The sequence below is a fragment of the Drosophila bipectinata genome, chromosome XL (assembly GCF_030179905.1).
Source record: "Drosophila bipectinata strain 14024-0381.07 chromosome XL, DbipHiC1v2, whole genome shotgun sequence".
NCBI lineage: Eukaryota > Metazoa > Arthropoda > Insecta > Diptera > Drosophilidae > Drosophila > Drosophila bipectinata.
In genome coordinates, this window is record NC_091734.1 from 15,948,486 (window position 1) to 15,969,036 (window position 20,551).

A 20,551-nucleotide genomic window follows, 5' to 3' on the forward strand; every position below is an offset into this window, starting at 1 on the left:
CATCTGTTGGTCCATGAATACATTGGGAAAAATATCAGTGTCATGGAAATGGATGTTCAAGATTTATGACTAGGTATTAGAAACTAAAAGTAAAGTTCTTTAATGAGAGTGTTCTAAATGATATTTAAATGTACACCCTAGCAGAGGGTATTATAATTTTGTCCAAAAATGTGCAACGCAGTGAAGGAGACATCACCGACTCCATAAAATATTCTTGATCCGAATCACCTCCTGAGTTGATATGAGCATGTCCGTCTGACCGTCTGTCCATCTGTGTGTTCGTCTGCTTCTACGCAAACTATTCTCTCAGTTTTAAAGCTATCGACTTGAAACTTTTCACACAACCTTCTTTCTTTGCACGCAGTATATAAGTCGGATCGGCCGACTATATCCTATAGCTGCCATATAACTGATTGATGGTATAACTTTGGTGTTTTTAGAGTTTGGATTTTGCATTAGTGCTTCTATTAAGACGACCAGCAAAATAATACGACCCACCAAATTCCATAATGATCGGCGATTATATCTTATAGCTGTCATATAACTGAACGATCGGAAATGGTATTTGGTAAAAATACCAACTTTGTATTTTTGAAGATAGAAGCTTGGGACTTTTTTTTAGGTTTTTTATTGTAATAAATTCCCATAAGTGTCGACCAACTATATCCGATGTTTGCGATATATATCCGGTTTTAACTGCAAGGTTTTAACTAACTAGCTTGCCTTTCTTGTCTTTTCATGATATATTGTAAAAGAGATAAAAAATATATATAATGTTTCGCACCTTAGATCAAACCGTAAAATATCCTTTTTACAGACTTACGTATAACCAAAGATTTAATTTTATTAATAGATATTAATTCATAAAATATATCATCTTCAATTTGAGTTAATTTTACTTTACTAAATTTTGTTGTTTGTTTAAAAAATCTACAAATATAATTCTAAGTGTAGACACATGTTTGTATTTTTGTATATTGGAGATGCAAGCCAGAAACTATCGAAACTAATGTTACTTGAGTTGCCCTTTGGGGGAGGAAAGATCTGACTGTCGACGCTAAAGATCATTGGGAAACCCAGAAGTGAAACAGATTCGGATTCAGATTCAGTTTACAGAAACAGATACAGATATAGAGCGTACAGGCGTACAGATACCGACGTACAAATGCACATATACGGATACTACGACTACGGATCGTGACGCGGAGGAGGCTAAAGAAAACAGAAAGAGGCGTGGAGGGGCGTACGGACGGACAGCAACTACAGAACGGAGCAACTACAGAATGTTAACGAGTAAAAATCAAGAAAATTTTATTTCTAAAAATAACCTTTGTACTCATTTTCGTTTCAAAACGGAAAGCGGCCGCCAACAACAGCCGCGCAATATAACGAGAAACGACCAAAAACCAATAGCTATAAAGCACAGAGATACTGAGATACTTGCACTCTGCGCAACGGCCTCAGATTCAGATACAAATCTTGTACATACAGACATACACTCACACATAAAAATATACGTAGTCACATATGTCGATGTATCATCCACGCCGCACAGATTCTTGGCAATGTCAATGGGTAAAGAGCATTTACCAATTTACAAACGGGTACACATTATATTCTATATCCGTACTACATTCGCTTAAGAAATTTTAACCATTTTCAAAAATGCATTTGGGATTTCTTTAAAAGCTCTACCTCTGAGCATATTTGACAATTTTGAGTTACAATATGTACATCAACTTATTCTGGAGCGAATCCATATTCTTAATTTTTTATTTGCATAATGCCAAAAAATTAGGTATTTTTTTTTATAAATATTATGTTTTTTCTTCCAGTAGACTTTGTTTATAGATCTTTTAATGATTTCCAATATTAGGAATTTCTTTAGAATCTCTCACTGACATCCATAATTGTTTTCTGTGTTATTTACTACTTCAATAAAATAATGATTGGCTGTAATATAACTCGAGGTATTTTTTAAAATTATAGAATAGTTTTCACACAAAGATCTTAACTTAAAACTTTAAAAATGAAATAATTTTTAGTTCATTGAGATTTTGAGGACTACAAGAAAATCCTAAAACTAGAAAAATCAATTCCACTGAAATAAAGCTAAAATGAAAAACCAACGGCGTTCAATAAATACATTTTTTATTTTCATGAACTGGATATACCGCCATTCTTTCATGGGAAGAACTTTAAACACTCACCTTAAAAAACAATTAAACTGGTATTTTTACACAGAAACTGATCACTTGAATCTATAATGTTTTTGGCAACCACCCAATCTTGAACTTTAAAAAAAAATATAAGTGATAATCAAAATTTTGCGGACATATTTATGTATGTGTTATGTATGTAGTACAATTAAAAGCTTTTTTTATTGTCGAAAAAGTAGGTTTACGTATAAGTAGAAATACGGAAAGAAACAAGATTCGGATTCGGTAATCGGAAAAGTTTAACTCAGTTTTTTTTAATAAATTCGTAATCTGGTAGAGGGTTTAGTGAAAAGAAAAGTCGTTGACTCGGAAATCGGAATCTGGTCTACGGGCCAACTATGTTATTCCCGGGATGATAACGGGGAATGGAGACGATAACCCCGAACGCCGGCAAACATTGTTTGGAGCGGGTGCTGCGATTATCGAAACTACGGGGCATATAGAGCTTTCTATATCTGATCTGGGTTCGGAATACAAGTTTTTAGTTCTTAATTTTGGAAAGAAAAATTAAGAAAAGCGAATGAATTTGGGGGGAGGGTGATGGGTGAGTGGGTGGGGCCCATCGAGAGATCGTAAAGCGAACCACATAGTATGGGATGCAGATATAGCTACAGCTACAGCCACAGATGCAGATACATACAATTATTTTGGATTACAAATAGAATACGATCGTTGGCAGAGCAAGCGTTTCATACGCCCATGTGTTGGTTTCTGTGTCTGTGTGTGTATATTTATGTACTAAAAATTAAAAATAACGGTGGTGCCGTGAGTAAAAGTTGTACAGCCCCAACAAACGCCACCCAAAACGAAAGTCGAACGATTAGTGGGGCATTTTCCATGCCTTCGAGTGTTTGTTGATCGCTCGATCGATCGATCGATCGACACGTGAGTCAGTCCCTACAGCCATTACGGTCTGTACATATGTATGTCGCTCCTAACTAATCAATGAAAAATCCTCACACACCTCATCGGCCAAGTGTCAAAGGTGACCGGCGAAGCCCCAAACAAAATAGGATTCACTGGGCAAGCTGGAGGCGCCTGTAATTCTACTTAACTGATAAACATTTGCGACCGCTCTATGGCATTGCATATATCTGCATCTGCTTATAAGCGCCCATTGCATATACTTCGTCGTATATAAATATACATAGTCTTCGTTTGGATAATCGTTTGGGTTTGGTTAAGCAAGGTAGTTCTGGACAGTATGGTATGCCTGTACTCCAATCTACATATGTCGCTCTAGCTGGAAATACGACTCTTTCGGAAAACTATTTGAATTTTTAATACTTGAAAAAAAGCGCCTTTAAAGCAACGCTGAAAAGTTAATTAATTTTATATGTAACATTCTTATACTTGGAATAAACATACAATAAAACATTCAACAAACTTGTAACTTTTTTTTGAAGGTTCCTAGAGAATCTCTGTTGTGAGAGCAAAGTTTATGCTAATTACATTTAATATTCATGACTTACTCTTTTTTTATTGGAACCTATACCATAATCTGTGAGTGGCCTTAGGGCTTATAAGGCCTGCTCTTAAGAGCAAACTCTTAAGCCCTGTTTTGCTAAGAATCGAAAAAATAGTTAAGGATCCTATTTCGTACATTAATATTTATAAATAAAAATATTACAGAACATTATAATTTATGATCGAGAAAAACAGGGTAAAAATGACAGTGGCAGGGAAAATGTATAAAATCGTTATTAAAATCATGAAGACTTTAAAAACTTTATTAAAGATTTTATACTATGTTTTCCACTTATGTTTTTCTATATTTAATGTTATTTTTTTAAAGATAACTGTTAAATATTCAACACTTAATCTTGATGTAATGATGAAAATAATCATTAAATGAAAAGAAAACAAACGAAAATTCTAGCTGAAACAAATCCGTTGTTGAAATGACATATTTTGTGACAGATGGCAAGATGGCGTCCCTTGCTTTGAACTAAATGAGACAGTTGCAAGAAGCAGTTGTTGCTGCAGTTGCCTCGCCGGTTGCAGTTGCAGTTTCAGGGATCATCAACCGAAACCGAAAAATTCGAAACCATGTAGAAACCAACCGATCGCATCTGAGCAGCCACTTGGGGTGCCAACCATGCAGCATACTTGGATCTATTTTAAGGCTACGATTTTTCCCATTCGACTCTTCGTAGATCCCGCTCTCCAAAAAGGGGGCCAGGAGACGGAGGCGGTGAGGACGGCAATGAGAGAGAATAAGTCTAGGGGTGTACTGGTGTGCGTGTGTTTTGGATTCCTGAAGTAGGAATCAAATCGGAGTAACTGTTTGCCTTGCTCTCGGAGTCGGATCTGTTGGGATCTTGAAATGTTGCGTCGCTGCTGCCGCTGCTGCTGCTGCGACCGTAGTGTCCGACTACGTCTCCGTCTCCGTCTCCGTCGCTGTCTCTGCCCGATTCTATAAGTAGGCATACATATGTATTTATGTATATTTATATACCCGCACACACGTGCACCCAGCTGTGTATGCGGCACACATGTGCACGGGAAACGGGAATGGAAGTGGAACTGGGGGGGGAATTGGGAACGGGAATGGAAATGGGAATGGGAATTGGTATGGAAACGGCAACGGCAACGTCAGGAGAGGGTCAGGGGGTAGGGGGTACAGAGAGCACGGGTACGGATGAAAGGCAGCTCTCCGCCGCAATCTACCAAGTTAGAGCAGCAGCCGTTCCGAGGAGCAATCGCCCGTCGTCCGCCTAACGATCGTAGGCAGTAGCGCCGACTATATGCGCATCCGTGTGTGTGTCGGCCCGTGTGAGTGCGAGTGCTCTCTTTCGGGCGTATGTGTGTGCGAGTGCCGTTAGTATCGGGCAACGGGATCGCCGCGAAAAAGTTCAGTTTCAGTTTCGTTGTTGTTTGGTTTGGTTTGGTTAGTTTTAGTTGGTTAGTTTGAATCTCAGGACCGACTGGTACTGGTGTTTATGCTAACGGAGAGCACTGGCAGCCGGACAATTTTCTCTCAGTGTGCCGCGGTCCATGGCGTGGGTGCGTGCGTGAGTGGGAGAGAGTATTAGAAAGTCCGCTTCGGTCGCGAGAGGCGTACCTGTCAGTGAGTGAGTGAGTGGGAGAGCGCGACGAAGAGAGACAGTGCGCGGAGTAGGCGGGATTGTGAAAGGAAGAAAGGCAACAGGCAACAAGCGAAAGCTCGTAACTGCTGGCTAGCAGGACGTCCTGACGACCTGCCGCTGCAAGAACAGTGTCGAAAGTAACGGCAAAGCTAACTGTAAACGTCCCGATACGAGACACGGACCTGCACATGTGCATATAAGCTTGTGACTTGTTTCTTTTTTTTGTTCTTTCTTTTCTTATGTGTTTTTGTGTGTGTGAGTGTTTTTTGTGTTAAATTTTATTTTATTTTTATTTTTAATTTTTTTGTCTGTGTTTTGTGTTGCCAACGTTGCCGTAGCCGATGAAGCCGCCGATGTTCCGCCGTCTGAGGCTAAAAGGTTAACTTCTAAATATTAATAGTCGTTGTTGTGAGCAACAAAAAAAATGCGAGTAAAACCAACAACAACAACATTAACCAAAACAACAATTGCAACAAAAACAAAGAATTACAAAAGTCGCGTTCGTTTGCTCGTTTATTCCGATTTGTATACGGTTGGCTCGGTTCTTGTGCTTTAACTAAACGTTCTACTTTTGCTCCGTCATTCTTGGCAGTCTTCTCACCTCCGATTACCGATTACCGATCCACAGTAGACCGTTAACAAGAGAGGGCCCAGCGAGTGGCGTCATCCTACGGACATTTATGTACATTTTGGAAATGCCAACCCCATTAGAGTGTAAAAACGGAAAATATTCAATCCAGAAGAGCAACAACATCACCAGGAGACGCCGTCGCCATTAGAGTGCGCGCAGCGGAAACCAGAAGAATCCGGAGAGGAGAGTCATCCCCGCGCCAGAGAAGCGAACGAGAATAAGATTGAGGGTCTCAGCGTTACGCCTTCTCAGCAGAAACGGTTCGTCGGTCGGCCGAGGAGTGTGCGAGCAGGAGGGCGCCGCGAAAAGCCGCTGACTACAACAGAATTGCCAAATGGTAAGAGAGTCTGGGGTCTCGGGAGCGGTAGATCGGGAGATCAGCCTCCAGGGAGATAAACAGATTGAACGATGGGGCAGGTGGGGGGGAAGACAGTCTCAGACAAGACTCTGTCTCGGACTCGGAAGTGCTTGCCATTCGTTTCATGGATTGGGAAGAATTTCGAAAACGAAATCAACTGGACAATCTCGAGCATATTTCTGATCACTGTAATGTGACAATATGCAACGATCTTCGTTCTTCTTTTCGCCTTTTGGTCATCGGTTAGTCATCTTTGCAGCGAATTCTTCTTAGAATAAAAAATGACTGATGCTTCATCCACTAAGATGATTAGTAGAGGTGTCCTCCTGTCAGATTTTTGGGTTAAAATTGTCTCAGTTATACAAGTTGTTTTTTTTAACTTTTTTCTTACATACGTTTTTGAAATTGAAAAATGTTTTATTGTAACATTTTACAGACGATTTTTATAGATATCTATAAAATTAATTAGATACTAGTCCTAAACAAGGACCCTCCATTTTTGGGTAAAGCAGTAATAGTTAAGATATAGATCAGTTAAGCTCAGCACTTCCAAAATTAGTAACTTCCATATGATTCCGACATTCGTTGAAGTCATTGTTTTATTCACATATAGACGAATCTAAAGAATACGAAGTTGATATACCCTCGCAGTTAAGATCGGATATAAATCACAAATACTGGATATTATTGGCCGATCGTAGTAAGAATTAAAAATTCAATTTAATTAAATACAAAATTTAAAAAGAGTCCCAAGCTTCTATAATGTAAAATACCAAAGTTGGTATTTTTACTAAATACCGAACTCCGATCGTTCCGTTACATGGCAGCTATAGGATATAGTCGGCCTATCCTTATGAAATTTTGTATGTCAAACCATTCTGCAAAAAAATATAATCCATAGAAAATCCCTCTAACTTTAAAAGCACCAAAGTTATAGCCTTTCCGATCAATCAGTTATTTGCCAGCTATAGGTTATTGTCGGCCGATTCCAGTCTCAATATGGGTAGGGGTACGTTTCAATGGGAAAGGAATTATGAAGACTCGGCCATATTGTAGTAGAATCTGCAAGACAAATCAGAGTTAAGACCTAATCAGACCCAATTTTCTTCTTCCCTGCAGGAGACGAAAAATCCACCTCCGGTGACGAGCAGTTACCACCACCAGAGGGCGCCACGCACACCGGAGTCCTACTTCAATGTCCCGGAATCGGTAGCTCTGCTGAACATTGTAAAGTCGGAGAGGATACAAAGTGCCTTCCAATCAAACCGGAAGAATCATGCCAGCGTGTGGGAGATGGTGGCCGAGGTGCTGAACCGGTTCAGTACCCGGAAACGGACAGCCAAGCAGTGCTGCAATCGCTACGAGAATCTAAAGAAGATCTACACGCAGCTGAAGAAGAACCCGGAACGGCATGTGCGGCGCAACTGGCCGTACATGTTCTTGTTCAAGGAGATCGAGGAGCAGCGTGGCGAATGCTGGGGCTCCAATGGGAAGCGGTTGGCCCTGACCTCCAAGAACCACAATGAGCTCTCCTACTACCAGCGGCGGCGGCAAGCGGCCGAGCTGGGGGTACTGCTCAACAAGGACAACCTTACGCCGCATCAGCACAGCCTGCTGCAGAGCCTCTCGCAGAGTCACTCCCAGTCGCACGCCCACTCCACGGACTCCTCGCAGAGCGGAGCCAGCAAGCTGGAGCGCTATCTCCCAAATCACTTTGTGGAGGCGCAACTAAACGATGTGGCCTGTACCGGTGGCGTTGGCGGAGTGGGGGGTTCGGTGAGTGGACCCGGCGGCGTCTACGACGAGAGTCCCCTCCAGCTTCAGGTGGCGGCAGCTGCCGCGGCCGCTGCTGCTGTGGCGCAGAAGCTCCAGATGGGCGGAGGCGGCGTACCGCTGGCAACTGAGGAGGACGACGAAGACGAGCCCCAGAATGCTGCATTTAAGGATCACATCCATGGTCACAGTCTTGGCCACGGGCACGGTCTGGGCCACGGTCAGATGGAGGATCCCGGCGAAACGCCTGGCTTCGAAAAGGACTGCAACGGAGCCCTCAACTTGCACCACCAGAACAACAGCCACAACGACAACAACATATCCATGAAGTGAGTATCAAGAGCGCTTTTCTTACTTAGTTGCCACTTTGACGTAACCCACAGTGCGTATTAGTAATTTTGAGAAAAATCACATTCGGCCTACGTGGCATATGTGTAATTTTTAAAAAGCCCTGAACTCGAAAGCTTTAGGTGATTGAATTTGTGTTTTTAAATTGGATTTTCTTATCCAATAATAATATCCTAAACGACGAAAAATCACGTTAATAATGAAAATGTTTTAAGAGGATTTGAAAAAAATACATAACTTATATGTAGCTTAAGATTTTATTAACAATGAGTTTCTTTAACAAAGTTTCAAAAAAAATGTAGAAGAAAAATATTGAAATATAATATAAAAGAGAATTTCCAAGGATTAATACAACTGACAATCCTTTAGTTAGCAATATCATTATTAGGTTTTATCATTATTCTTTTTTTTTTTTTGTTCAAAATAAGATTTTAAGAAACGTGTGTTGTATAACAATACCCGGTACTGTTTTGTTGCATTTTGTTGCACACTTCTAGGACTCGGGGTTTTCCGGAACGGAGTACTCAAACATCTATAACTTCTCTTAATAATTTTTTTTTTTGATCAGGACTCAGCACCCATAGCCATAAAATTATTGAATGAAAATTAATATTTTCCCGACTTCTTGCGTTTTTTCGGTAGTTTTCTTTCGCTCCCGCAACGTATAAAATTTATTTAGGTCCTAAATAATTAGTGAAAGCATAACTTGGATTCTCTCATTAATAAATTCTCACTTTTGATTTTCTCTGTTTTAGAATCTTAAATTTAGAAAATAACTTATCCTTTATCTTGGCATGAAAAAAGCTTAAAAAAAATCCCCTGTTTTAGAATCTTAAATTTATATATTAACTTATCCTTTAAGTATCTTGGCATGAATAAAGCTTGAAAAAAATGTTCAGAGCTCGTGCTACAGAAAAATGCATTTTTAGGGGTGGTAGCATAGTGAATCAAATGTGATCCCCATGGGTTCTTCAAAGTCAACGGATAAAATTCTAGGTTTATCTCATATAATCTTATACAGGGTGGAAAAGCAGAATAAAAGTCTATAAGTCCGCCAGATATCTTTAAAACTGTTTCTTCGAAAGATTTTCTCAAGTGGCACTACATCAGGATTTTATTTTTTTCAAACTTAAACAAGCCAGAATGGAAATAAGAATATACCCTTGTACTCTACGAATACCTGGTATAAATAAGACTCTAACTACCATTCTTTCTCAGATCTTAGTGCATTAAGAACTATTTTATAAAATAATCAGGTTTTCCACGAACAACTAGAAGGATTTTTCAAAAATTTAACATTTCGGTTTTTCAATTTTCGGGAACACTTTAAAACTTAACAATTTCAACTTATAAAATGTAACAGTTTTAACTTAAAACTTTTAAGTTATAAAGCTTTAAGGAAAAATAATCGATTTTAGGCAAGTAGCCTAAATATGAAGAAACTGAAAATATTTAACCTCCATTGACAACCACTTTCTTTCCCTCCCAGATCCGAACCCCTTTCAGAGGGGGAATTCAATCCGGATGACATCCAGCTGATGCAAACAAACTACAATGGGTGAGTTTTCGGAAACTACAGGATACACAACCTTCTAATGACTCCTTCCTGCAGAACACAAAACTATTACACAGCAGGCTTGGACCCAAACATCCTGCACCCGGACGTGATCGTGGATACGGACAATCGTTCCGACTGCACGTCCTCCACCTCACAGAAGAAGAGGCGCAAGCTGTCCACCTCAACGGACGGCGATAGCACCAACTACGAGCTCATTGAGTACCTTAAGAGGCGTGAGAAGAGGGACGAGGAGCTGCTCAAGCGGATGGATGCCCGGGAGGAGCGGTTAATGAACCTGCTTGAACGGACAGTGGTGGCCTTCGAGACCCTGGCCGCGGGGCGACTACTGCCGTCGTCGACATCCACACCGTCGCCACCGCCTCCTCCTCTTTTGACTGGGCCAGCTATAGTGCCAGTTCCAATAGTGACCTTGAAAAAACCTGCGACCACGGCACCCGAAGAGACGGCCAGCACAGTAGTCCTGCCCGAATCGCCAACCAAGTCCGCAGAGCAGCCAGATAGTGGCAATGTCGCAGAAACTTCCGATAACGCTGTTGTCGAGATTCCCGACGACGTGGATGAGAGCGAGAGTCCCGCGATAACGCGTGCAGCTGGCTCGCCAGGTGGTCAGAAGGACGACGATGAACGGCACACGTAGGACAAAAACGCCGCAGAAACCATACGTATAGATGCTCACTAGATCTACTTAAGCCTCCACCTAAGTACGTACATGTACATGTATACACGTATACTCTCCTCCGACTGGGGGAGAACCAAGTGCCAAAGACGAGCCGAGTCTCGAATTTCTGTTGAGATTTCCACACTCCTCTAGAGAGAAAGCCAAATTGAGGACAAAGTGTGGCAAACCTAATGTTTGTGCCAGCGAGAACAATATACTTTTAAATACTTTAACTTAACTTAAGATTCAGAGCGAGGGCAAGAAAGCGCGCCTCATCCCACCCAAGATGCCCGACGAATCTCAAGGCGCCGCGGATCTGCTCCAGCCACCCGAAGGAACAAGCTAGCTGAACTGCAAAGGGGCTCAAATGCATTTGTGCAGGAACATGAAAACAAAACCATTTCTCTTTTTTTTTGTAATCTAGTTAAATAAATGTACGATTAAAAAATTGATTTATTTTATGGAGCTTACGCCTATTTTAACTCCATCCGTACAGGCACAACGCACAGATGGGTTTGAAGGAGTTCTAGTAAGAGGGTTTTGCTTGGGCTTCACCTTTGTGGGGGATTTTTTAGTTTTAGAATGTATGTATGTACAAATCGGTTCTAAAAAATGTGCAACACCCAATAGAAAACATGGGACACCTTTTCTATGTACAGTCGAGAGCCAGGGTGCTGGGGGAACAAGGGATTCAGGGCTTCGCCTTTTGTTTGTTCCTTTGCTTCTTGTTTTCCTTGCTGGGCAGGTTCTTCCTGGTCTTGGCAATCTTGTTAGTGATCAGTAGCTTCAAGCGGTTCCTAACCTGGTCGTAGTCCGCCTGGTCCACTTCGGCCTTGGCTGACTTGAAGAACTTGGCGCCCTCTGCAAGATAAGAGAAAGTTGATCATGGTTTCCATATAAAGTAAAGATATACACTTACCTTTGAGTCGTGGATCGTTCTTGGGTATGAAAAACGATTCCATCTTTATCTTGGGCTTTTTCTGCTTGGACTCTTTTGCGGGTGGGGCTTTGTTTTCGTTGCCAACCTTCGAGGGCTCCTCCAACACGCCTTCCTCAGCATCCTCGCTGTCGGAGGAATCGTAACTGAAAGGGTTGAGCGTAGAGAGGCCAAGCTTGTTGGCGGAGGCCTTGCCGACCAGGATCTTTTCTGTGCCCAGCTTCTCGAGTTGGTCCTGGCGCTTCGCCTCCTCCTCGTCCGGCGCAGTGCCAAACATTTCCAGCAGACTGAAGCCATCGCCGCGCATGTTGAGGGATTCCTTCAGCGTATCGGTGACCACGTAGAAATTGTTCTTGGACACAGGAGGAGGAGCCTTGCTTGTGGTTCGTTCTGTTTCCAAGTCGTCCGTCTCTTTTTCCTGTGTGGCATCCTGGGTTGGCTTTTTCCGCATCAGCTTTTGATGATCCTCTTTGGCGGGGTCGAAGCGAAGCATCTTTTTGCTCTTGGCCGGATGGGCTGCGTTCTCGTTCCCGCTGGTCAACTTGCGACCCACTACTTGCTCCAAAATGCCCATCTGCCAGTTGCGTTCGCTCTCCTGCAGCGGTTTCTCGTCCTCCGGCTCCTCCTCTTCTTCCCCCTCCTGTTCCTCAACAAAATTTGCGGTAATTCGGAAACGGGGATCTAGGCTTTGTTTGCTTTGCATTTCCACAAGCCGCTCTCCCTTTTTGCCCTTGTGCTGAGGCAGGACAATCTCTTCGTTATCCTCATCTTCATCGTCGTTCTCGAAGAGATCCTTCTTGGCTTTCTGGGCGGGTTTTTCGTCTTCATCCTCAGCGTAACTGAACTTAATCCGCTTGGCTTGGCCTCCGTCTACGGAGATTCCGGCCAGAGCCTGCTGGATTGCCGACTTTTTCTGCAGATGCTCTTGCCGCATCTTCAAGAGCGATTCCTTCCGCTTTTGCTCAGCTTGGCTGACGTTGGTGTCCGCCTGCTTCTTCGCCGGTTTCCGGTGCTGCTCGATAACGTGTAGAGGCTTTACGTCCGGCTCCTGCTGGATGACGATTCTGCCATTGTGTAGGGTGTGAGCGGCACGCTTTTTGGTCATCAGCAGCTCTGGCGCTACCTCATCGTCCCCGATTTCCTCGTCCTCGCCGAAAACACGGCGTTTATTTTGACTGCTCTGCACCAAAAGCTGGGAGTTGCTAGGCTGTTCATATGCCTCATGCTGGCTTTGTTCGCGCTGCTGATTCTCCTCACGCTCGCGCTTCAAACGGTCGAGGAAGGACTCCTTAGCCAAGGAGACTCGCAGCTTCGATCCATGAAGTTTCTGCCAGTTTAGCTCGTTGAGACCTAGCCATTAATGTAAACTAAATATTAAAAAAAAAAAAATTTATATTTTTGATTAACTTACAGTAGTGGGCATCGTCTGTTTGGATGGTAACGAAGGCTATCACCTTGGCTTCTGCATCCTCCTGCTCTTTTCGCTTCAAGTCAATGTGGTCCACATGTCCATAGTCCTGGAACAGGTTGCGCAGATCCGCTTCCGACGTTCTCGTTGGCAGATCAGCCAAGAAGAACCGTGTGCTGCCCATTGTCGAGCAAGGGTTCTTTAAATTTAAAAGTTAAAAATTTATCTGCACGTGTAGTTCCAACAATAACAATGCGGTATGTTGTTCAGTGTGACCGAGCAGCAGACTAAAAAATGCTTCAGATTCGTAACGTTTATTATTATTTAATAGCTCATTACTGTTCCAAATTATTGAAAAATAAAATTTAATTCAATTGAATTAACAATGGCACCCAGTTTCATTAAAAAAAAATTAAATTATGAAATATTGACCCATTTTTGGTATTTTAAAGCTTCCTATCAGACAAAACAGTTCTGGAAAACGGCAGTGCTACCTAGAGCCCACTACGGTCACACTAATAGCAGACGTCACAAACGAGTACTTTTGTTTTGTTTTGTGGATAAAATTTTGAGTTTGCGGGGCCCGAGAGCGTGGATAGCACCACAAACGACGGCAGCATGGCGAGTGCAACAAGTATTAGCAGCGCGGCTACTACAGCCTCAGGAGCACCGCCGGCATTGACGGCAGAAAAGTGGGGATTTCCTCTGCAGGAACTATATCGCCTGGCGTTCGCCTTCTACAAGCGTATTTATAAGAAGATCTTTCCAAATATGACTGTTATAAGACCCCTATCTTTGCAGAGAATTCCGGCAAGGCGATCCACCTGTCCTACGAGGACAACCTGAAGTTAATAGCCTTCAAGCAACAAGCGGCACTGGGACCTTTCAACACGAGCCGGGCGCCTGCTCTGGGCGTCTTGGATGTGATCGGCCGAGACCGCCAACAGCACTGGCAGCTGCTGGGTGAGATAACACGGGAGCAGGCCATGGAGGGGTTCGTTGATCTGCTAGACACCATGTGCAGCGCCTTCCGGCCCTACATCGAGGCAGTACGACAGGACCGGGACGAAACGTTGCGCAAGGACCTGAAGCGCATGGAATTGGAAAAGGAGGCACGGGAGCGAAAGGAGCGCGCACAGCAGGAACTGCTCGAAGAGGGCTACAAGGAGGAACTGCAACGGCGACAGCTACAGGACGCTCTCAATAAGCAGACGTACCAACAGTTTAAGGTATTTGATTGATTTTTTGTCTCTGGTGCTCCCCACCCCTGGGAGGTCACTCCACCTGTTGTTGTTATACTTAATAATGCATGGTAATTGCTGGCCTTGGCGGTGTCTCGTCTATTCGAAAAAGGGTCACGACCCATTTTTAGTCTAATTGCCCCATACCCTTTAATTTACGTTCTGTCCTTATTCCACTTCCAGCTGTATGCCGAGAAACAGTTCCCGGGCAATCCGGAGCAGCAGGCTGTGCTTATCCACCAACTGCAGCGCGAACACTACCACCAGTATATGCAGCAGCTCCACTTGCAGAACCAGAACCAAAATCAAAACCACAGCCACCACCAAAGTATGGAGGAGAAGGTAGCTCAGTCGGAGGAGGATAACTCCACCAGTAACAACAACAACGGAAGTGCCGAGCTTGTTAACGCCATGGACGGCCTGAAGCTGGGTGAACTGGACGCACAGTCATCGTTGGACGAGCAAAACCTGATGGAGGAACACGGAGGCGAGCAGGAGCAGCACCATCAGCAGCAGGGTGGCGATGGCGATTACGACGACTATGTTATGATCCGCCCGGCTAAGATCTGGACACGGCCCGACATCGAGCAGTTCAAGACTGAGGTGTCCGCCGGTGATGGTGACGGTGTCATCACCATTGGACACGGCGATACCGTAACGGTGGGTCATGCTTAATACTACTTAGCTCTGGTTCTTAACAACGAAATCTACCGTCGCTTTGCAGGTTCGCGTCCCCACCAATATGAACGGGAAGTGCATTTTCTGGGAGTTTGCCACGGACAGCTATGACATCGGTTTCGGCATCTATTTCGAGTGGGCCAAGCCGGTGACCAACGAGGTGACCGTGCATGTGAGCGACAGCGACGAGGATGAGGACTGCGTGGACGAGGACTATCTCTCCACGACCGAGGACCTGGAGTCGGGCTCCATTGGGCAGGATCGGGGAGGGATGGGCAGCCCGACCGCGGCGCCTAAGGCGCCCATCTCCATCATTGTACCAATTTACCGACGCGAGTGCTACAACGAGGTCTATGTGGGCTCCCACTCGTATCCGGGCGAGGGTGTCTACCTGCTAAAGTTCGACAACAGCTACAGCATTTGGCGTTCCAAGACGCTGTACTATCGCGTCTACTACGAACGCTAAGCGGCCAAACTTCATTAATATCCTTACTAAATACTAACCTAGAAAATTCCTATATCTGTGTATGATCCGGCTATAGTGCAAGACCGAAGCTGCAATCGAAATCCCCCCAAGGAGGTAGTACAGGTGTGTGGGTATGTTGCTTGGAAGCAACCGTGCAACAGTTTCCGATGAGAAAAACAAACTTTTGCAAATCGCCTCGCGCCGATTTTTTATAAACCAATATTTATTATTTAGTTTTAAACTGACGAAAGACGTGTCCAAAATTATATTTGAAAATAAACTTAAAATAACAAAGACATACCCAACTGTAAACGAGAGGTCTTTACATTTTTTATTTTTTTCATTTGAAGGTTGAACGTGAAGGTGGTTTATAATGATAATTTGTTCCAGTAACATGGTTAAAGAAGTTAAAGATGTAAAGTGTATCTTATAAATCTATTTTAGCCATTTCGGTGAATTCAGTTATTGTGCTGTAATTTTCAATTGGTTCTTGAGTAAAAAATGGATAAGCAGGAGCGGGAAATTCCTGCGAATATTTTCATGTTTTGAACATTTTAAAATAAAGTGATATGGGTTCTATGGTGTTGGAGTTGCAATCACAGGTGGGGTTGTCATAAACTTTTAAATTGTAGAGGGTGTGTTTTTTTAAAAGCATAACCTCTGAGGATTTTATTAATTAGATTAATCCGTAATCTGTTACGATTTCAGTGTTTAGAGTGAACCATGATTTGAGTGTAATATATGGAAATAAAAGACAGTATCCTCTGTTCCTTTTTAGACAAAAGGTATTATATTCACGCTCCCATTTAGTTTTAATTATATAAAAATGTGAGTGATAGAATCGTTGATTGATTATATTAGATAATTATCTAATATTTATACAAGTTCCCAAGCTTTTGGCGTTCTTAGCGGCAGTGTCAGCTATTCCATTTCCTTTAATATTAATATGACTCGGCACATGATGAAAATGAAGAAGAAAGTGAAGAAAACTTCTTACTGGCTTAAAAACTTTTCGTGGCGTTGCTGTTAAAATGATAAAAAGAACTCCCAGTGAAATCATCTATAACAGATCCATTAGTGTTAATATTTTCAAATCACTTGTCCACCACGTCAGTGTCCATTTTATTTTGGCAAGAACCCTTAAAAAATTCAGTATCAATTGTTAAAGATCGAGGCTTACAAAAGGAGGAACATACATAAGCTAAGGAATCGTAAATTACTTTAACGTAAATATCTCTCAGATCATAATTGCGGGATATTAATTTAATTTTCCAGACATTTGACTGCATATCTCCTTAGACCATTTAGTACCATGATTTTTTCACTATCACCCCTTCGTACCACTAAAAGTTGTGAAAACTGAAAATAAAATAATAATAATAAATAATAATATAATAATAAATAATAAAAAATAATAATTATTATTATTAATAATAATAATAATAATAATTCTTTTTTTTCTATGGAAGATTTTTTAGTTCTTGTTGAAAGTTGTAGAGCAACCATATTTTAATTTTGGATTAAAGGAAAAGGCCAAAAGCATTTTATTGAAGTTGTTATAGTTTTTTAAGCTTTTTTATTTTTATTAATTAGGAACTTTGAATGATTTTCTGAACCATGCTTGCAAAGAGATACATTTTTATCGTGGAAATGGTCCAAATGTGTAATCCTTAAAGCAAATCCATGCCGAATTCGCTATTGTAATTGAAAAATCAAAATCTGAAGCTTTAGGATCACGTATCTTTTAATATACAAAATCTTCATATTCCGTTTTTTCCGGGTACTAATATAAAGGTACTAAATGGTACCAGTATATATACTCTAATGAGATATGCAGTAAAATATCAAGAAAATCTAAAACAGCGCGAAATCATGAATTGATTGATATTTAAAAAAAAAAATTAAACACAATAATTACACAGTGCGACAGTGATTTCGAACTTTTGAAGAGACCTAGTAGGAATTGTTCATTAGGTCGAGTAAGTGTAAAGCCGTGTTTGAAATTTTTCTAACACCCTGAAAATCTTGATTTATTTAAATCGCGCTAGTAAAATTGCACTGACTTGTTTCGTTATAACAAAGCGTTATAACTTCAACAATTTTCATAATTTCTGCGTTTTGCTGTAGCTTGTATTTTTGGCGTAGAAGTTGTTTTTAAGGAAAGGCAGATGGGAGGTTATAGGTGAAAATTTTAGCTAATTCCTTAGCCGTAGCATATCTTATTTTATAGGCAGGGCGAATAATCCTGCTGGTGAATAATACTATGTCCCTGACAAAAATCGTGAGGTAACGAGGGCTTTCAAAAGGGTAAGAGCTTTTCTGGGGTGTATACCGAAACAGAACCCACTAACCATATTTAAAAACATAGTTGTTTTATTGGCCTTAGCCAGTGTGTGTTCAACATGGTTGAAAGAGAACTAATGGTTTCTTTCTAAATAAATAACATGGTCATAGTACTAATGGTTTCTTTCTAAATAAATAACATGGTCATTTTAACCTGGATTATTGCACATAATATTTAGAGAACTTCTTCTATTGTTAAAATGTATCACAGATGATTTAATAGTGTTGATAGGGGTAGAATAGGGTGATTTTACGGGTACGATTTTAAATTTTCTTCATGTATCCAGTATTTTGGCTTTACTAAAAATATTATTTAATATGGAAAAAAAACTTTGAATTCGCTTGGGAGGTAAAGATCGAAATATACTGTGAGAAATATTATCTAATCCTCTTGAAGAACTTGGGTTTCGAGTCTTGAGAAAGTCTAAAACTTCATCAGGAGAAAAGTATTTTTGTTTATGGTTTCAAGTTCAAATTGAAGAAACTTAGCTGTTATAATTTGCTGTAAAAAATTGTATGGTCCTGGTCGTCAAAAAGCTTAGGCGTGGGTTTAGATTTTAGCGGCTTGAGGGTTAGAGAGCAAGTCAACAAGAAGATTCGTGTTTTTTTAACGGACTTTATAGAAATAGTTATTTGTAGTTTTTATTTGACTCTATTTGGTTTTATAAAATTTTTGCCTGCATGCATTCCTATTGTTTTCATTGAGAAAAATAGTTTTTTTTAATTATAACAAGGGACTGTCAAGGGAGCTTATATAAATTTTGGAAAAGTCTTCAATAATTTTTTTCGCTAATGTTCTATGTAGGGTGATAGTGGAAGGGAAATTAATTAATTCAATTAATTTTGGAAAGTGGTTACTGTTGGATATTTTGGAGTTTGCAGTAGTCCAGTTAGGATAAAGGGAATTTTTATTAATAAAGGATACACCAGGAGCTAAACTATAAGCAGGGTTAGTTAGAATAGGTGTGAGAACCATGGATAATACAAAAAAAAACCTGTGGATAAAAGTACTTCCACCACTGCCTGAACTTTGTTGTCCTGCGTGAAAAGAATATCCCTACGCCCTAAGATTACAAATTTCAATTTTTTAAGATCGATTTCTGTGTTGGCTTTGGCTATAATATCCTTTAGGGATTCGAGAAAAGATCTGGTATTACATGAGTTGTTCGAATTGTTTATTAAAAGGAAGGAGGAAATCTCCGAAGCAATGTTTATTAGGCTGTTTTCAACTGTTTCCAAGGCTTGCTGAAGGTGTGAAAGTGTCAGAATCAGACCCATCCAAGTGTCAGGATGCAAATGGGGTAATGGGGATCTTTAACAATTTTTTTCCAGTTTGCCATCGTCTCTTGCGACTTTCTACCTTCGATTGATCTGTTTTTATAATAAGCTATTTTTTTGTAGGATAGATATTTGTGAATCGATTCAGCAGATAATTTAGTTTTGTCCTGGATTGCGGAATTTAATCCAAATTTAATTCTAGGGCGTTGATTGGTTCGCGGTTCTCTCTAATATTGACACCGTTAGTGATTTTGTCGATGTAAACAATATAAATATATATACAAATATAAATATATAAATATATATAATTATGTATGTATGGACCTTTGTGATTGCTTTGATAACTTAAGCGGTACATGCGTTGTGTTAGAGGAACTGCCGTTGTCATTGTATATGGGGTTTGGGGTTGATGACATTTGAATCCTGGTCATTGATCTTTGTCTGCTGTAAGTCGGTAGCGTTACATTTCTCAGGTTCTAAGATGTCCATTTTTTCAGAACTTTTTTAGTTATTTCTGGTTCATTTGTTTTCCTTTTTTTTTAATTTTCGGAATGTACCCCCGTCATAATAATTTTTCCCACTTTTCTAAAACTTCTGAAACTCTGATGCAGTATCTTCAATTTTGTTTTATGTTGCTTTTTATACCCTTGCAGAGGGTATTATAATTTTGTCCAAAAGTGTGCAACGCAGTGAAGGAGACATCTCCGACCCTATAAAGTATATATATTCTTGATCAGGATCACCTCCTGAGTTGATATGAGCATGTCCGTCTGTCCGTCTGTCCGTCTGTCTGTTTCTACGCGAACTAGTCTCTCAGTTTTAAAGCTATCGTCTTGAAACTTTGCACACACCCTTCTTTCCTTTGCACGCAGTATATAAGTCGGAACGACCGGGATCGGCCGACTATATCCTATAGCTGCCATATAACTGATTGATCGGAAATGGTATAACTTTGGTGTTTTTAGAGTTAGAGAGTTCAAATTTGACATGAGTGCTATTTTTGGCAAAACTTTACGACATGCCAAATTTCATAAGGATCGGCCGACTATATCTTATAGCTGCCATATAACTGAACGATCGGAAATGACCCAACTTTCGTTTTTTGAAGATAGAATGCTGAAATTTAATACAGATTCTATTTTTGGTCAGTTGATCCAACGTACCAAATTTCATAAGGATCGGCCGACTATATCCTATAGCTGCCATATAACTGAACGATCGGAAATGACCCAACTTTCGTGTTTTTGAAGATAGAAAGCTGGAACTTGGTACAGATTAAATTTTGATCCATCCTACCAAATTTCATAAGGATCGGCCAACTATATCCGATGTTTGCGATATATATCCGGTTTTAGCTGCAAGGGTATATAAACTTCGGCTCCGCCCGAAGTTAGCTTTCCTTTCTTGTTAATTTTATTTTAGGAATACAAGATAAAAAATTATATACAATTCATCTAAATAATTGGTATATTACAGTCGAGTCAATGCAGAATACAGTTTCTTTTGGTATTTACACGAGATCTCTCAATGATGACAAGGTCATAC

General features: G+C 40.9%; 3 protein-coding genes across 6 annotated transcripts; 2 read left to right on the forward strand and 1 right to left on the reverse strand.

Annotated features, from left to right (window-relative positions):
• Positions 1–5,067: 5,067 nt before the first annotated feature.
• meso18E lies at positions 5,068–11,046 on the forward strand. 4 transcript variants are annotated; one of them, XM_043211186.2, is made up of 5 exons: positions 5,068–5,109; positions 5,901–6,276; positions 7,417–8,399; positions 9,908–9,976; positions 10,031–11,046. In XM_043211186.2, exons 2-5 carry the CDS (start codon positions 6,274–6,276, stop codon positions 10,632–10,634), a joined length of 1,659 nt encoding a protein of 552 aa, XP_043067121.1. In that variant the 5' UTR covers positions 5,068–5,109; positions 5,901–6,273; the 3' UTR covers positions 10,635–11,046. The 4 variants fall into 4 exon arrangements, with proteins under 4 accessions (XP_043067121.1, XP_070138579.1, XP_043067120.1 ...); XM_070282478.1 differs by having other exon boundaries at positions 5,083–5,563; XM_043211185.2 differs by having other exon boundaries at positions 5,106–5,123.
• Positions 11,047–11,132: 86 nt separating this feature from the next.
• On the reverse strand, positions 11,133–13,199 carry LOC108127850 (probable RNA-binding protein CG14230). Its single transcript, XM_017245147.3, has 3 exons — positions 13,004–13,199; positions 11,575–12,942; positions 11,133–11,516 (listed from the first exon to the last, which is right to left on the reverse strand). Exons 1-3 carry the CDS (start codon positions 13,182–13,184, stop codon positions 11,347–11,349), a joined length of 1,719 nt encoding a protein of 572 aa, XP_017100636.2. The 5' UTR covers positions 13,185–13,199; the 3' UTR covers positions 11,133–11,346.
• Positions 13,200–13,494: 295 nt separating this feature from the next.
• LOC108127852 (Golgi resident protein GCP60) lies at positions 13,495–15,697 on the forward strand. Its single transcript, XM_017245150.3, has 4 exons — positions 13,495–13,745; positions 13,802–14,229; positions 14,425–14,901; positions 14,966–15,697. The coding sequence occupies exons 1-4, from the start codon at positions 13,619–13,621 to the stop codon at positions 15,383–15,385; spliced, it is 1,452 nt and encodes a 483-aa protein (XP_017100639.2). The 5' UTR covers positions 13,495–13,618; the 3' UTR covers positions 15,386–15,697.
• The last annotated feature ends 4,854 nt before the right edge of the window (positions 15,698–20,551 follow it).

What these genes read in the sequence shown, in the direction of transcription:
- meso18E (XM_043211186.2), top strand. An exon ending in GACAACAACATATCCATGAA is followed by an intron (nt 8,400 to 9,907) that starts GTGAGTATCAAG and finishes TTTCCCTCCCAG; the next exon opens with ATCCGAACCCCTTTCAGAGG. An exon ending in ATGCAAACAAACTACAATGG is followed by an intron (nt 9,977 to 10,030) that starts GTGAGTTTTCGG and finishes TCCTTCCTGCAG; the next exon opens with AACACAAAACTATTACACAG.
- LOC108127850 (XM_017245147.3), bottom strand. Translation starts at nt 13,184, where the DNA reads ATGGGCAGCACACGGTTCTTCTTGGCTGATCTGCCAACGAGAACGTCG. An exon ending in AACAGACGATGCCCACTACT is followed by an intron (nt 12,943 to 13,003) that starts GTAAGTTAATCA and finishes ATTAATGGCTAG; the next exon opens with GTCTCAACGAGCTAAACTGG. An exon ending in GAACGATCCACGACTCAAAG is followed by an intron (nt 11,517 to 11,574) that starts GTAAGTGTATAT and finishes CTTATCTTGCAG; the next exon opens with AGGGCGCCAAGTTCTTCAAG.
- LOC108127852 (XM_017245150.3), top strand. Translation starts at nt 13,619, where the DNA reads ATGGCGAGTGCAACAAGTATTAGCAGCGCGGCTACTACAGCCTCAGGA. An exon ending in AGACGTACCAACAGTTTAAG is followed by an intron (nt 14,230 to 14,424) that starts GTATTTGATTGA and finishes TTCCACTTCCAG; the next exon opens with CTGTATGCCGAGAAACAGTT. An exon ending in GACACGGCGATACCGTAACG is followed by an intron (nt 14,902 to 14,965) that starts GTGGGTCATGCT and finishes GTCGCTTTGCAG; the next exon opens with GTTCGCGTCCCCACCAATAT.